Consider the following 16,604-nt stretch of genomic DNA (forward strand, 5'->3'; position numbering starts at 1 on the left):
TGTTTGAAGGTAATTCCCTGGTGGAAGTTATGAATGAACTGACTAGGGGAGATGCTTTTCTTGGACTTGCTACTCAAACACAGGGAAGAACTGACTGAAAGCAAGAATGTTGGAGGCAGCCTTATCTGCAGGGAGTACAAGACTGTGGCACTTAAGGTGGCAGGAGAAGTCTGCAAGGTAAATGGCAGAATTCCAGCCCTGAACCTCAGGGGAGCATGAGTCTGCCTGTTGTGAGGGAGAAATACAAATGTGTTGCATGAATTGAGTTAAGGAGCAAGGTTTTCAGAAAATGGCAACTACAGAAGTTGTAGCGTGAAATCCCTCTTCCCATTTGCCACCTGTGAAAATGCTGAGATTCTCAACTGTGTGCTTACAAATATTTGAAAATCAGCATTCATTGTTTTCACTAAGCACTTAACAATCCTGACCTCATTTTTGGTTCTCTTCACATATTCAGGAAGCAAGACCCTTGGAGACCACTGCATAATCTCAAAAATCACATGAAGGGTGGATGCAGTTGCAGATGTAAAGAATCTACAGTAGCTGGTTTCCAGAGAAACACAGTAGGCCCATAAAGCTGTTTCAAATAGATCTATGTGATTTAAAAACAGGAGATTGCATTCTGCTGAGGGCTACAACTCAGATGGGGGGGGGGGGAGGGGAAGTAAAAGGACCAGCTACATAGTTTAGAGAGTAACAACTAAATACACCATAAATCACATCTAAGTCTGTAAGGGAGTGTAAATTAAATAGTAGTCATCCATGCCTTACTGACTTCCTTACTTCAAACTCCATATATAGTCATAGAAGAGGGAATAAAATCAAGCTCTTTTTTTTTTCCCCTTCTTTCTTTCTACTCTTCACCTCAGTCCATCCCTTCTCTTATCCTTTTAAATGTGATGGAACACTAAATATCTGGTCAGTGTGTAGTGTGTTCTGTGAGCAGCAATAGTAGTATGCATGTCAGATACGTAGGGGGTGAGCAGCTAATCCACATCCATGCACATTCTCAGTAAAAATCTTTCCATTGGATTTTCATTTCCACTGAAAGGAGAAAAACACAATTCATTAGAAAGAGGAGCAAAAGGACAGAGAGGGCTCCCATGAGTGAAAGGGAGTGACAGACCTCCATGTGTAGCCAGCACCATGTATAAAAGAGGATCACTGCACACAGAAAAAAAAATGTCTTGCCAATCTTGTGTCCCCTTACAAAGAAGAAAAAAATGAAAGGAAAAAAAAGATGTGTGGTGGGTTAACACCTTAAAGGTGTTAACCCACCACAAGATGTTAGATAAAATTCTGGCACTGTCATAAAGTTCCTACCCCACATCCATTTTCCTCTAAACCTTCCTGTGTTCTCATACTATTGACAGGAACAAAAACTCAATTGCAGAGAACTGTCCCAGATCTTTAATGCTATCAGTTATACTGATGTACTGTCCAGTTGTTTGTCATAAGGCATCATCCTGGACAAACAGATTCTACAGGGGTATATTCACCTAGAAATGTGGACTAGAAGCAACATTGTTGGGTACACACGGACACAAGAGAGCTAAGGCACAGCAGCAAAGTAGTCAAAAGGAAAAAAAAAAAAAAAAAGTAAACAAGCAGGCTCAGTTTGGATGAGGCTCTGAGCAACCTGATCAGCTAGTTGAAGATTTCCCTGTTCACTGCAGGAAGGTTGGACATGATAATCTTTAAACATCCCTTCCAACCCAAATAATTCCATGATTATATGAAAAGAAATGGCTTGGTATGTGGTGTATACTCTGGGTTATTAGAAGGAGAATGCTTTTCTTAGATACCTTGTCTAAGTGTCTGATAAATCACGGTTGTCAGAAGCTGGGCCCCTCCTCTTCACTAAAGATGCTCCAGAGGAAAAGCAACTATCTCATTTATAGCTGCAGGAGTACCCCTGGCAAGGGATGTTCCCACAAAACCCCTCTTTGTTCTTCCAAGGAATAGTTGAGAAAGTTCTTGTTTCTCAAGTATGTTTATTCTTCAGTGTTCCCTTGCCACAGGACAAGTCCTGCTTCTGGGCTTTGAGGTGAATGAGGAAACAGGCACATAAAATTCTAGTTTATGGCTGTGGCTCCTATGGGTGCTGCTTGAGTATCAATCACAGAATCATTTACACCAGAAAAGACCTTTAAGAAGACTCCTGAAGATGCTGACAGAGAATGTACTCCAGAAATGTCCCCTTTTAAGCAGTAGGAGCTACACAGAATTAGGTTTATTATTTTCACCTGGTACTTCAGATGTTTTCCATAAACACAAACAGCCTGAGCAACATTCCCGTAGATCAAGATTGGTGGGTTAGCAGCTCATTCTGAGATCTCCTGAGATGAATCCTTTGCTTTTGTTACTATTTGGGAGTCAGTAGAGTGAAATAAGAATGCAATTGGGTTTCCTCATTGCAATTATCTTGTCTGGCAGCTGTGGCCTGATTCTGTTCCCTTCACACTCCCCATTTAAACAAAAGCTTGGAGACAGAAAGTCATAGCTCAAGGCATAACAAGCCATGCTCCTGAAAGACATTGCTGTTCCCCCTGCTTTATTAGGACATTTGCCCTCATTTTTTTTTCATTTAGCAGAGCTAAAAACTATCTGTGAATTAAAAAATTATAAGTAAACACACCTCTCCCCCCCAACAACTATGCAAAAACCAAACCCCCCAACAAATAAAAAATACCCCAGAAATTATTCAAAAGAGGTAGTATTCAGACTTGATTGACTCTGAGCAAAACTTGGATATTTGAATAGGCTAAGAAGCCAGTTGGTTTTTTTTTTTTTTTCAAATGTTCTTGTTTCATTTGTTCCACTCAGGGCACATTGCTAAGATGGGATGAGGAGGAGGACAGCAGGGGAAAGAAAAAGGAACGCTATTTGATGGTATAAATATGTGGGGCAGCAATGCCAACCACGAAAAGGGGCCTCTCATCATGGAAAAGGGAAACTTCTTTCAGCTTGTTTGAAACAAAAATGCCTTCAGCTCCAAAGACGAGAACCTCGCCCATCCCTGGGAGGGGTGCGGTGGGAGGAAACGTCCCGAGGTGTCAGTAGACCCACAGTGACTCTCCGTGGACATGCTGAGCTACTACAGATGAGACTCAGCCTGATTTTGAAGGAGGAGGAACAGAGAGGAGCAGGTCCAGCCTGAGAAGGAGCAGAAGGACGGTGTAGAAGATATCTCTGCTGCTTCCTCCCCGCCCAGCTCGAGCACCCACAGCCCGGAGCTCACTCCCCAGCCGAGGATGCAAGAGGCTTCCTGATACCAGCCAAGCCGCTTTTCCCTTACATTTCAGAGGCTTTTTAGAGGAAATTTGGATGACCTCGTTTTCCAGGTAGGCAGAGTTTCCTTCTACTCTACAGCGGTTGGGGAATTGTTTCCTGTCGGTTCCCCAGGCAGGAATTCGGGAGCCAGGCTCTGACCTCTCGAATCAGCTGCTCCTTTCAGGCACATTGTCTTTAGACTGGACCAGAAGGGGTACTTTTGCTTTGCTCTTAGCTTTGGGGAGTTTTTCCAGGAGAATTTTCCAGGTGTTGGTATTATGAGCTACGGACTCTCAACTGCTGGGACCAGGGGTCTAGAAAATCCCTTGTGGGGGGACCTGTTGAACTAAATTCTTCCTTGAGGCAGCTGAGCCGAGTTCAGCAGCCAGAATGAAGGGTTGGTCACAGAGGTAGCGCCGTGCCTGCTGCTGGGCTGCAGAACTACTGATCTGCTATATCAAGTCCTCTTTGATTTTTGGAATTTCAGAAGACATTAATTAGGCTAACTTGTTGTTATGGTTTAAAGTTTAAAATGTGGTTTTATGTTCATTTAACATTTAGCTCAAACTTCAAAAATTAGCTCTGTCCCAGCTGAAGCCAAGACATCTAGCATTCATATCCCTCAAGTTTCATCAGCACAAGGCACCTCCTTTTTTAAGTTATTTTACAGTGGTAGAGGGGTATAACAGCCCTTTCAGAAATGCCATTGTGCTTGCCTCCTTGGACCAGTTATGCTATTTGGTGGTAGGGGTCAGCACAGATGTTGTAAATGGAGGTTTCTGGGTGTTGGAGCTACCACTTTGAGGGCTGTAGCATCCTCCTTGGGTCAGGCACTTCTCCCTCCAGCACTTCTGTGGCCTAGGCTTACCCCAGGCTAAAGTACAGCATGGTTGCAATAGGAAAGGTGGAGAAGAGCTGCCAGCAGCTCTCAGGAAACCTCCCTGGGTGGTGTACCCAGGGGCTCAACATCCAGGTGTGTTTGGGTGGCAAGTGTGACAAACACTGTAATTCCTTCTGTATGCAGTATGCAAATCATTCACACAAAGGTGAGAACGTGGAGGTGCGTTTGTAAGAGTTTTGGTTCCAAGTGGGACGTTGTTTCATTCTGATTTTATTTAGCAAACATTTGAGTAGAGTCAAATATTGCCTGCACAAGTGTGTGGCACTACATACACCACCTGTTGGGCAGGGCCATGGAAAAAAAGTTGGGACTGGGTCCATGTCAGAGCAGCAGGGCAGTTTCAGACCTTATTCTGCATGTGACACAGCTAACGTAATTCTCCTTTCTTGAGAGTAATGCAGGTTTTGTGGCTTTGAATAAGCTCCTTGCAAGCAGAGTTAGGGAATGACTCTCTCGGCTATAACAGAGGTTGTGATATTGGAGTGGGGACACACCAGAAGGAACTTCAGAAACATCAGCGTGGGGGATAAGAGAGACAATGGCTCTGCCTGGCCAGGGACCTGAGGTGATCTTTCTAGTGCATTAAAATCTGATCTATCTGAAAATCAGGTGTGAGAGTGCAAACAAGCCAGCTGTAATTAGCACATTTGAAGGAGCTCCAAGTCATTTGTTTGTCATTTACATTTGGTTCAGCTGCTTAAGGCAGGAAGAGGTACCTAGCATCAGAAAGCTCAGATCCTCCTGCAAGATCACAATTTTTGCAGGCCTCTCTGTAGATAATGTCACATACTTTTGCAGTTATATAGGTAACAGCCAGGTCACCTGAGATCTGAGTGAGGGAGCAGCAGAGAGGATGCTGCATTTCTCTGCTGAGCACCCAAGGCAATTAGTAGGAGCACAGACCCTAACACAGGGAGGATGATGCAAAGCAGTGCCCTCAAAATCTGTTCAGGGGACCCAAAAACATGGCTAAAGATTCCTACTGTTTGTTTTTTTCTCTGTGTGCTTCTCATGGGGAAATAATGCATCACTCAAAATGCAAATGCTGGAACTAGAAAAATCCAAGAGAAACCCTATTAAGGCCTTGCTCTTCTGTAATATCATGGTCCTGCTCTTGCAGAGATAGAAAGGTCAAAGAGCAACAGGATGGCCCAGACTCAAGTGTACAAACTTAATCAGTCAGCTCCGAATTTACTCTTTCCATTAGTTTTTTGACTGTCAGCATTCAAAAATTTTCTTCAACATCCAGAAAATGCAGCAGTCTGAAACACATTGTTTTGCTGAGGAAGTCTGAGACTTCCATTTCAGTGTTTTGCAGCAGGAGGTGGAGCTTTAAGGAATGTTATGATATTTGTGAGAGAATCATAACAGCTATTAGGGCTCTGAGGATGATAAATTAAGCATTGTCACACTCCCTAGCCTTGGAGACCACTTAGGTTGTGAGAGGGGTCTCCAGCAGCCTCTCCACCATGTGTCCAGTCACTGTTAACAGCAGGTAGAATTCTTGTACAGCTGGAAGCTAACACAGCTCAAGGTGCAGAGGTCCCCTCTGAAGGAGAGAAAATGCTTGTGACAAAGTGGAATAGAGGAGATTATGTGCAGCAGAACCACAGAGAAGTGGTGTGTGTCTAGTGTTCTCATCTGTCACATTTTAGCCTTGTCTGCATGTACAGGCAAAAGCCATGGTGCCTCACTGACCTGGTCCAAAGCCTCAAGGCCTGTGGGCAGGGGCAGTACTGTGCTAGAGCTGGTTGCCCCTGCAGTTTAGCTGCTTCTTGTAGCTCTGCCTGGAAAGCAGCCCTTCTGCACAGTGCCTTTCCCACCCACACACACATGGCAGGAGGGAGGGAGATGGTTAAACTCAGGACACAGTGATCTGTGAGTCAGACACTTGGCCAAAGCCAAGTACTCCCAGCCTCTCCAAAAGCTGATGTCTCCAGCTTTCTCAGCTGTCATGAAAGACTAGCTCTAAAATGGTGCTCTCTGAAGGCACAAAGCTGTTGTGTCCTACAAGGGACTAGGATGCCCTACAGCTCTGCTTTGTGGAAGGCAAGGTGAGGGGAGCCTGTAATAAGACTAGAGGGAGAAATTCTTGATCAGAACTAAAATGCACCTAAATGGCATTAAAGTATTTTATCCTTGTGATACCTCTGCTGTTCTCTGCACTGCAATGAACAGTTGAGCTGTGTTGACCTAGGTAGAGACTTCACAAGGCCACAGTCAGGTGTTTGCAAGCAGCTGTGCAGCCTTTCTGAGCTGGAGTGGGCAGAAAAGGACCCATAAGTTACTTGGTAGGGATGTTTGGGTGCTGAGCTGGAGGCATATGAGAAGCTCTCAATGTCAGAGGGCTTTGCTGAGCCATGTCCATGGAGCACCTCAGGCTGGTATTCCCAAAGCTTTTAGATCTGCTGCCTGATCCACCCAAGAGATCCCTAAAGAGCAGGAGGGTTTCTCCTTCCTCTGCATGAGCACTGGCCCTTGCATTCTGTCTAGCACAGGCACAAACCTTAGCAAGGAGGAAGGCTGTCACTGCTGTATGGATATTAGTAGCACTGATATGAACCAGCCTAGAGAAGTTAGCAGGATTCTTTGATGTGCTGCAGCTTGCAGTATAAACTGGAACAGGACATGTCCCACCTAGGGAGTAGTTGGTCACTATGTGGAGAGAGGTCTCAAGAGAGACACAGTGAGAGCTGAGCTGCCTGTTTGCTTCAGGTAATGCTGTTTCTCACAGAAGTGAAGCAGCACCTCAGATGCATTATTAGTTTGCCATCTTCCTGCACTGCCAATGAACCAAATGCACTCTTGGTGTCCACCCAAGTCTTGACTTTTCCAAGAGTTACCTCCAAAAAAGCCTTTCTGGACTGGGGTCAGGCCTTCTTTTCATAAGAGCTCAGGCATGCCACTTTTTGGCTTGTGTTGAGTTGACCACCAAGCAGAACAGCATCTATACTGCTACCACTTCTACAACACTTGTTCTGTGTGCTGTCAAGAGGCCATGCTGATTAGTGCTATTTTCCTCTAGACATAAAGGTGGCCATTGCCTTTTCCTCCATGTTCTTTGCTGTTGACATGTTGCTCGGGTTTTGTCTGTGAATATCCTTCCAAATCCTGGGTTCCTCTGAACACACATACATTCTCAAGAACTTTTCAGGCTAGTTCTCTAACTCTTCTGCTACTTAAGCTATCACAACCCTGCACAAAACATATTCCCATGTGCAACTGGACCTCAGATGCCCAGTGACAGGTCAAATGGTGAAGATGTATATTTCTTCAAGTGCTTGTTTATTTGTCTCTTCACTCTTTGGGCTGTGCAGGCCACAAAAAAAAACAAAAAAGCAGTTAAAAGCAGGAGAATTTGTACCCTTTTAGTATACAGAGGCATCACCACACCCATATGATGTGTTGGAGGTGGAAAGGACCTGCTACACACCTTTACTGGTTGTCTGGCCAAGAAAAGAGGAGCACAGATGTTTACATCTGTGTGGCTCAGGAGGAATGGAGTCAATGCAGGCATGGGGCTACCAGACACATCTGGAGAGAAACCATGCAATCAGAAGATTCTAATGCACTGCCAGTAGTTATGCCACCTGAGCCCTCCCTTCAGACTGACAGAGAAGCTAAAGCAGTTTTAAGTCATTCACCTGTACCACAACAAAGGATATACGTGAATTGCTTAGCTTTCAAGTCAATATAAAATCTCATTAGTGGCCCCATGATGTGTCACAGTGATGGAGAGGTCTTGTTTTTCACAGATAGGGTTTACAAGGAGCATTAACTGACTTTTTATCTTCCCAGAAGAGCTAGGAGGTTGTATCTTGTGCTTAACATGTAACTTGTGGTTTCCCACAGGCACCTAAATATCCAGAAAAACTGCTGAGATGTTCCGAGAAGTGTTTCTTTCCACTCTCCTTTGTGTGACTCTAGTTCCTCTCCATGCTCAGTTTGATGGGGATCCTGGAGATGTCAGTCCTACCTCCTGTGCAGGTAATTTGGGTATCTGTCTCCTTTATAGGCAGCAGTTTCACTGAAACCAATGGCCATACTCAGTTTATAGGGTCTGCTCACAAGGAAGCGACAATGGAACGTTGCACTCCTCCTGCGCCTTCGTGCTCCTGGGCAGCGTCCTGGGGGCAGTGAGCAATGTGTAGGGAATGCCATCCTCCACCAAAGCTCCCATCTTTAGGTTTACATTGTCGTGCAGAGAGGTAGAGACAGAAGAGCTGGAGACTGCCAGTGGTGGCTTCTCCCAGCTAATGCAGTAATAAATAGAAAGCCCAGCTTTGTATCAGATGTCAGATAATAGTCTGCCTTGAATCGGACGGTTTCAGTGGCTCCCAGTTGCAATGCAGAGAAGGTGATTTATGTGCCCAGCCTCACTTTTACAAAAAATGGTGAGAATTTGCAAGACTGTTTTGGTACTGAGGAGATCTTAGGATTTTGGAGTCTGACCCAAACACAGATGTTGCTGCTAGAGATAGGTGGACCCTGTGCTTTTTCCAATATCACACTCTTCACAGAAAGATTCTTCACTCTTTTTGAAAATGTTTATAAAGCACAGAGAAACCATCAGCCTGGCAGAAATTCAGTGCAGGAGAGCAAAAGTCACACACCTTTAAACCTGGCACTTAGTCCTCCATTTCCCAATCTCCTCCAATGCAGGTGGAAATAAGTCCTGATTAGTAAGAGCTGTAACAGCCCTGCAGGGAGCTGAACCTGGAGCCTTGCACTGTGGTTTGCTCTCTTCACAACTCTGTGTGCTGTCTATATATGCTTCTTGGTCCAAGTTTCTAAGAGACAGTGAGAGGTGTGCAGTGGCACATGCAATGTTCTGAAATGGTCTGAATAATTGTCTCCATGCAGAAAAAAGGAATTGCCCCATCAATGTGTACTTCATCATTGACACCTCGGAGAGTGTTGCTCTGCAGACTGTGCCTATCCAGAGCCTCGTGGATCAAATAAAGCGGTTCATCCCTGTGTTCATTGACAAACTGGAGAGTGAGCTCTACCAGAACCAAGTCTACATCACTTGGCAGTTTGGTGGACTTCATTATTCTGATGTGGTGGAAATTTACAGCCCTTTAACAAGCAGCAAAGACATATACCTCCCCAGGCTGTCAGCTATTAACTACCTTGGCCGGGGCACCTTCACAGACTGCGCTATCTCAAACATGACAGAGCAGATCCAGACCCAGATGGCCTCGGGTGTGAACTTTGCAATAGTCATCACCGATGGCCATGTCACTGGCAGCCCTTGTGGGGGAATGAAGGTGCAGGCTGAGAGGGCACGAGACATGGGGATCAAGCTCTTTGCGGTGGCCCCCAGTGACAACGTCTACGAACAGGGGCTGCGGGAGATCGCCAACCTGCCCCATGAGCTGTACCGCAACAACTATGCCATCACCCAGAAAGACACCCTGGACATCGATGTCAACACTATCGATAGGATAATCCAAGCTATGGTATGGAGGTGCAGGGAGTATAATGGGAGGGACAAGGAAAGCAGCATTGGATCAAGGGGATGCTTTTCTGAGTGACCCCACAGTGGGCTTTGGCAGGATCCCTGAGAGCACTTTTCACTAGGGAAAACCTCCATACTCTTTCTCTGCCTCTTTTATGTCCTTTAGCACTTGTGGGCCAAAAAAAGTGTTGAGCATCTGTGATTTCCCTGGTTGAATGCTTAACCAGGACTCTCTAGTTCATGCCTCTGTTCCCTGGCACGTCTAGGTGGGCTAACCACCCTAGTCCTGGCACTTGCTGAAGGCCAGACCCATATTCCATTCTGCTTTCCATCTAGGGGAGTGTGGAAGAGTGCATCATTGAGACATACTCACTATCAGCAGGGACTTTGAGGCACAATATATGATACACTGTTAGTCAGGGATTCTGCTGAGAACACTTTTTTAAGCATGGGACCTTTACCACCTTCTCCCCCTTACAGTGTGGTTTTTGGTTGGTGACCACCTTAACTGATTCTGTTTATCTCTTTTTTTTTTTTTCTCCTTTGCAGAAACATGAAGCCTATGCAGAGGTGAGTGAGCAGCATCTCTGTGCCATTGCCACATGACACTTTTCAATTGCCTCTCCTATAGAAGACCAGCTCCTACTTGGAAGTAGCAGAATGAATTTTGCAGTGAGCTGCACAGGATGGGTCTCTGCCCACCTATGGATCAATACAGGGCTTGGGGACTTGTCCCCTTACCCAGTGGTTAAAATGGTCTGTTGGACTCTTCACGCTCTGCCTCCTCCTCACCTGCAATGTATTCAAGTAATTTCATGCCCTTGGAGGCATGTTTTGCAGGTGCTACACAAGCTGAAGCTCCTGCCCTACTGGTATCACCTGGGCAGAGTTTGACATACACAGGGCAGAGTGTGCAGAGCGATGCTCCCAAGGGCGTGCACATGCCCTGACAGCCCCAGCAGTGCAAACCCACATTACCTTGTCTGATGCTTAGCAGATTTATTCTTTCCATTTGGGCCCAGAGCCAGGCCATAATTAATGTGCTTATGGCAACTTTCTGCTTTTAATTTACAGGCAGCACATTTTTGTGTGTTTGTCACTGCCTCAACTCTGACCCAGCTGGAGCTATAGTGTGGTCAAGGGGAGAGGTACATGGAGAGCCATGGTGCAGAGCTGAGCTTTGGGTGCATACTGGCTCAGCACATGAAGCAGACAGCATGCTGCAGCACAATGGTTACACCTCCTGTTTAATTTGTTTTATTTCAGTGCTACAAGATGAGCTGCCTGGAGATTGCAGGTCCACCTGGTCCCAAGGGATACCGAGGCCAAAAGGTAAGCCACCCTAACCTGTGAGAATAATACCTGTGCCTGCCACAGACAGGATGCCCTACATCCCGCCTTCACAGGTACAGCACCTGCATGGCAAAAAACTCCCCAGCATCTGACTTGGCCCTGGGAGACTGCCACGCTCCAATGAATGGAGCACACAGCCAGCACACCACTGTCTCAGGTCCATGGCCAAGGCTGATGTATTGACAGCAGTGTAGAGGAGCATCCACATATTGGCCATATCAACCACAGATGGCCAACCACACCTCAGAACCTGAGGACAACAGGAGTGAGGCAGCAGTTGTCTCCTCCTACCTTCAAAAGCAGAGCTCTCATGTGTGCAAGGTGTCTTACTCTCCTGCCCTCAGCTCTGTGTGCCCCCATCACCACACAGCCCCTCCCAGCCTTCTCCAGAAGCTCCTACTCAGCCAGCATGCTGCCTGAAGCTCTCTAGTAGCAGCTGCAGTGAACCTGGTGCTCCAGAAATTGCCATTTTATTACAGTCAGCACCAAGTCCTTCCTTACATTATTGTGTTATTTTTCCTTTCCTTAGGGTGCAAAGGGAAACATGGGAGAGCCAGGCTCCCCTGGGCTGAAAGGACGACAGGTGAGTTTTTGGAAAGCTATCTCTATTGCAGCCAGCAGTGCTGCCCCTGTGTGAACAGGGGCTACATCTCTGTCACACTCCAGCTAACTCTCCCTGTCTTCTTCCTTTAAGGGTGACCCAGGTATTGAAGGTCCGATCGGATACCCTGGTCCCAAGGTAAGAATCCTATAGCTGGTGAGGGAGCTCTTTGCATTCATTGAGTTTTGGTAAAGCTCTGCTACTTCTCGTTTGCCTGTTTCCCACCCAAGACCTTAGGCACAGATCAGCTGCCTCCACTCCTGCTGGTTTCCAGGCATTTACAGTGTTCATCTTCTTCTCTTTTTGTCTAGGGTGTCCCAGGGCTGAAAGGAGAGAAGGTGAGAAAGAAGAGACCAGATGGCATGTCTGGGCACTTGGGGAGTGTGGGAGGGGCACCTCTCTGTTGAAAAGATGGAGAGTTTAGCTGTAATGGGGAAAATAATAACCCTATTAATACATAATTGTGGACATGAGGAGGGGTTTTCAGGAGCATCCCAAAACCTGTCTTCATGCATTGCTCAAGATCTTTTGAAGTGTTGATGTTATTACTGAGGGAAATGCAGAGGGATGCAGGCAGATTGGCTGACTCTTTTCCTCTTCTTTCTGCAGGGCGAGATTGGATCTGATGGACGGAGGGTATAGAAGGACATTTCCTAACTCGTGGTTTGTCCCAGCTGCCACACCTTGAGTGCTCATTAACAGATCACTGATCCCTCTTTTTTTATTCTTGATCTCAGGGTGCCCCTGGTTTGGCTGGCAGGAATGGCACTGATGGACAGAAGGTAACACCACTTGGGACCACCCTGTAATGTGGCTACTGCTGTTCCATTTCTTTACCCACCCTTGTCTCCACATGTTTTGTTTCTCCCATCCCACACACTAGCTTTGTGTTCTGACTGAGGGTTTTATGAAGTTATTTGCATATTGTTCTGCATTTGAGCTTGTTGGAGATGAGTTAATTCAAGTCACAGAAGTTCTAAGCCTTCATCAGCATCATTCATAGAGCTGTTCCAGGAATTTCATGGGGCCAGACAATACCTGCAGCCTAGAAAGCTTTCTGAGGTGGCTTTGCTGACATTTCATGGAAAAGCAGCAAACACTTCCTGCTATAGGCTAAAGTTAGATGAAGTCCTTGAGCTAGGGAATGTTATTAAGACCTGCCTGGAGTTGTTTGTGGTTGTACTTGAATGAATTGGCTAGGCAGACTCCTGATAGTCATGACAAAGGACTTGCCCTTGTGCTTACTTAACTTTTCCATCAGGATTCTCAGAATTACTGAGTAGAAATGGAAACATCGATGTAGCTTCATTGATTCTTGCTGCTTTTGCTTTCTGGCAGGTGTCAGGTACAGGCTTGAGACATGTGGACGTGGTACTTTGGGTCATGGTTTAACGGCCGTGGCAGTCTTGAGCTGATGATTGGACTTGATGATCTTACAGGTGTTTTCCAACCAAAATATTCGGTGATTCTGTGATCAGCAGGCTGTCTGCAGGAGTAAGATGTGTAACTGAGGTTGCTCTTCCTGTAGGACATTGTCATCTGGGTGTCTTTATCACATTTGAGAGTCACTGACCCCTACAGGACATGTATGCAGAAAACTTTGCAGAAATTTGATTTTCAAGGCAGTTTGCCAGAGTATCTGAAATTTCATCTCTAAGTTACTGCTTGTTCTTAATGTTAAAGCCCTAAAGCCAGGTTCAAGTACCTGGCAACAAAATCCCTGAAATCCTCTGTACACTCTACCATGAGTGTTGAGGGCTACAGCCTCCCTTGGGTCTCCATGCCATGCAGGTACACTGCAGTGGCACAGCCTAATTTGAGATGATTTTGGCTGGCTTTGTCCACTGGATTTGTTCTGCACTTTCTTGTATACCCAGCCAATTACATCTGTAAGGTAATACCAATCCTCCTTCCCACTCCTCAAATTCCTGATGAAGTTCTAAAACACTGAAGTCATGCAGACACCTCTGCCAGGGTGAGCTAAGTGCTGCTGGCAAAGCTGTTTTTGGACAGAAAGCAAAGTGAATCTGAGCTGCTCTCACATGAGATGCATGGTGGAGGACCAGCACAACAATGAACATGAGGGACCAACAAATCCAGCCTCAGGCATGTGCCTGTCATCCAGGAAATATGGGCAGGATGAGTATGCTTGAATTCCTACCAATGTCCATGCTACTACTTGGGGCTTTTAGACTACTTTCTCTTCTCCATCTGTCTCTGCACACTTGCTGTTTATTCTCTAGCTAACAACAGGTACGGTCAGCAGAGGATGTTAAAAATTGGTAACTCTTAACAGGAGAAGTTGTATTATCCCTTCAGACACCTACAGCTTCTGTGTCGTCTTATTTTGCAGGGCAGGCTGGGGAGGATTGGACCACCAGGATGCAAGGGAGACCCTGGTGACAAGGTAGGAATGCTTTATTCTTTCATTCAACACATCAGTTGTGTAGCAGCTTGATGAGTTGCACATGTAGAAAGATGGCCAACTGGAAGTTACCAACCCATTTTCCAACCAATTGCATGATCTGATCCCAGGCCTGGGATCTCCAAAATGAGGACCAGTCTGAATTTTTTGTGCCACTTTGCTACGGGCAAGTAAGCTGAGATCCCCCAGTGACGCTCCACGTCACATAGAGAGGAGGAGTTCTTGCTTTCATCAATGCAAGCAGCAAGCAAAAAATATTTTTGTTTCTAGAGCAACTTCCTAAGCCAGTTGGTTTATACTTCAGGGAAACTGTATATTGTTGCCACTGCAAAATGAATGGCTTTGTCTCTTCCCTCTGTAGGGCCCTGATGGCTATCCAGGAGATGCAGGAGACCAAGGTGAAAGAGGAGATGAAGGCATAAAGGTACAAGGGCTCTGAACAGTGACCGTAGTGTGGGCAAGGGCCACCAGTGGGGACAACTAAATAGCATTGCCTGCATTTGCTCTGAAATCCTTTGGTACTTACGGAATCCATAGGCTCTGGGATCTGGATCCCATCATGTTACACAAGAGCCAAACGAAGAGCCTTGCTGACCCTGCTCCTTGAGCTCCTCATGGTGCACAGCAGCAGTGCACAGAAACATGCTGACAGGCAATAATCATTGCTTTCTGGCTGTTTCAGGGAGATCCTGGCCGGCCTGGTCGCAGCGGACCCCCTGGACCTCCAGGAGAAAAAGGAAGCCCGGTAGGTTCATGCAGCCTTCAGCTAAGTTCTGCTCTATGTGGCTTGGAGTTGGAGAGGTATCAACTGCTTGTTGTGGGGCAACAGCAGCACAAAGATGACCACTTGCCAAAGTTAGCCCATTGGCATGGAGAGAGCACAAGCCCCTGGGTGGTTGAGTGAACTCTCTCGTTGTATGGTGAGCACACCAGTACAGTGGGAAATGTCATGTGGGCAACAGGAGAGAGGACAGCATGTTCTTGCAGCTGCCCAGAGCAAAATGAGAATAAGTCTTGAGTGTTTGTCCAGGGCATAGAAAAGCAGGCAGAACAGTTTTAGGAGGATTTACCTTTCTAGCTGATCCATTGCACGGCATCTTTCCTTCTCTTCCCATCTTCCCCTGAGTAGAAAGGCTTTGTTTTGCCATGGTTTCTCTTGCCACAGTCTCATGACTTCCTTGGTGTGGCAGTGCCAGTGTTTGCAGGCTGGTTTTATTCATGTGAGTAAAGTTTAGCAACTATTTGATCAGAGATCTAATGGAGGCTGCACCCTCTGCCCTTGAGGGTATAACCAAGGGGTTGGTATGCTGATGGCCATTTACTTCAGACATAGTGAAGGAAGCTGAAACAGGCATCCAGCTTTAGACAGGGCTTGACAGATGCTGTAAGACGATCCTTGGCACAGATTGATGGAGAAAAGGTGGCACAGCATCATAATGCTCCAAGGCTGGAGCCTTTTGTCCTTGATGTGTAGGCATGTTGAGTGTGTGGAAGCTTAAGTTGTGTGCTCATTCACACATCTGCCCAGGGGTGGACTGCTTGACATAAGACAAGGGGATTGTGTGTGTGCAGCTTAATCTCACTTCAGTGAACTGTGTTTCCTTTTCTTCTCCAAGGGACTTCCAGGCAATCCTGGAGCTCAAGGGCCTGCTGGAACTAAGGGAATAAAAGGTGAAGCAGGATCTCCTGGACCTAAAGGGGAACCTGTAAGTGTCTGAGTTGCTCTCTGGACAATTAGTACACCATGGAAATCTAATGCAGTTTCATAGATGAGCTCTGAGAGTCTGCCCCATTTAGGCTGCCAGCCCTGATTTCTCCATCCCACAAGATGTGTATGTGTTGATCTCCTTGTCTTTTCCATGATGCTAAGCCTAATGTTAACAATTTCACCTCAGAGAAACATCCTGTATTCCCATATAACCACAAATGCCTCTGTGGATGCCCAGGGACTCTTTGGCTGTACTCTAGCAAGTTTCCCAAACTTCCAGCTTCTCAAAGGAGCTCACAGAGTGCAGAGCTGCTTATGCTAAATCTCCTTGAAAAGAGTAGTATCAAACTGTAGCCATGTCATGTCATTAATAGTGCCATATAGACCCAAGCTAATGTGATAGAGGACTGCAAAATTTGTGGACTAAGTTAGTGTGGTGGTGAGAGAAAGTTCCCCCTCCCTCACAAAGAAACCACAGCTAGCTCAGTCGGAGAAGCAAAGGATATGCTATAATTACAAGCAGGATGAAATGCAAATCTATATATACACAATATATACAGTATTTACAATATATACAGAAATACACAGCAAAGAAAGTAATACAGAACAAAACTCCCTCCTCCAGACAGAGGAGGGTTCCCCCTCTTTCCCCCCAGTCCCCTTTTTTTCCCAAAAAGGGCTAGAGAGAGAGAAAGGGTAATTAATGAAGATTAAATTTTGTTAGGCTTCAAAAGTGCATGCAGGGATTAGTTTCCTTATCTCAAGGTCGACTCCGGCTAGTTGCTCAGAAGCAGACAGGCTGGAAAGGCAGAACAGACTGGAACAGAGACTCAAACTGAACTAAAACTTAACGTTGCATTCTACCAATCTACCAATGAAATT

At 46.0% G+C, this 16,604-nt stretch overlaps 1 protein-coding gene across 2 annotated transcripts in view; it reads left to right on the forward strand.

Moving 5' to 3' along the window:
* Positions 1-3,099: 3,099 nt before the first annotated feature.
* COL6A2 (collagen type VI alpha 2 chain) overlaps positions 3,100-16,604 on the forward strand; it is a 29,272-nt gene continuing 15,767 nt past the window's right edge. The window contains exons 1-14 of one of the 2 annotated variants that reach the window (XM_068138202.1): positions 3,100-3,344; positions 8,027-8,161; positions 9,038-9,636; positions 10,185-10,205; positions 10,902-10,967; positions 11,518-11,571; positions 11,683-11,727; positions 11,901-11,927; positions 12,199-12,225; positions 12,327-12,371; positions 13,943-13,996; positions 14,376-14,438; positions 14,697-14,759; positions 15,631-15,720. In XM_068138202.1, the coding sequence (XP_067994303.1) occupies positions 8,056-8,161; positions 9,038-9,636; positions 10,185-10,205; positions 10,902-10,967; positions 11,518-11,571; positions 11,683-11,727; positions 11,901-11,927; positions 12,199-12,225; positions 12,327-12,371; positions 13,943-13,996; positions 14,376-14,438; positions 14,697-14,759; positions 15,631-15,720 (1,260 nt within the window). In that variant the 5' untranslated portion in view covers positions 3,100-3,344; positions 8,027-8,055. The remainder of the gene's footprint in view (positions 3,345-8,026; positions 8,162-9,037; positions 9,637-10,184; positions 10,206-10,901; positions 10,968-11,517; positions 11,572-11,682; positions 11,728-11,900; positions 11,928-12,198; positions 12,226-12,326; positions 12,372-13,942; positions 13,997-14,375; positions 14,439-14,696; positions 14,760-15,630; positions 15,721-16,604) is intronic. The other variant, XM_068138201.1, reaches the window with a different exon arrangement.

The sequence above is a fragment of the Melanerpes formicivorus genome, unplaced genomic scaffold (genome assembly GCF_026170545.1).
Source record: "Melanerpes formicivorus ecotype bairdi unplaced genomic scaffold, bMelFor1.0.p_v2 SCAF_5, whole genome shotgun sequence".
Classification (NCBI taxonomy): domain Eukaryota; kingdom Metazoa; phylum Chordata; class Aves; order Piciformes; family Picidae; genus Melanerpes; species Melanerpes formicivorus.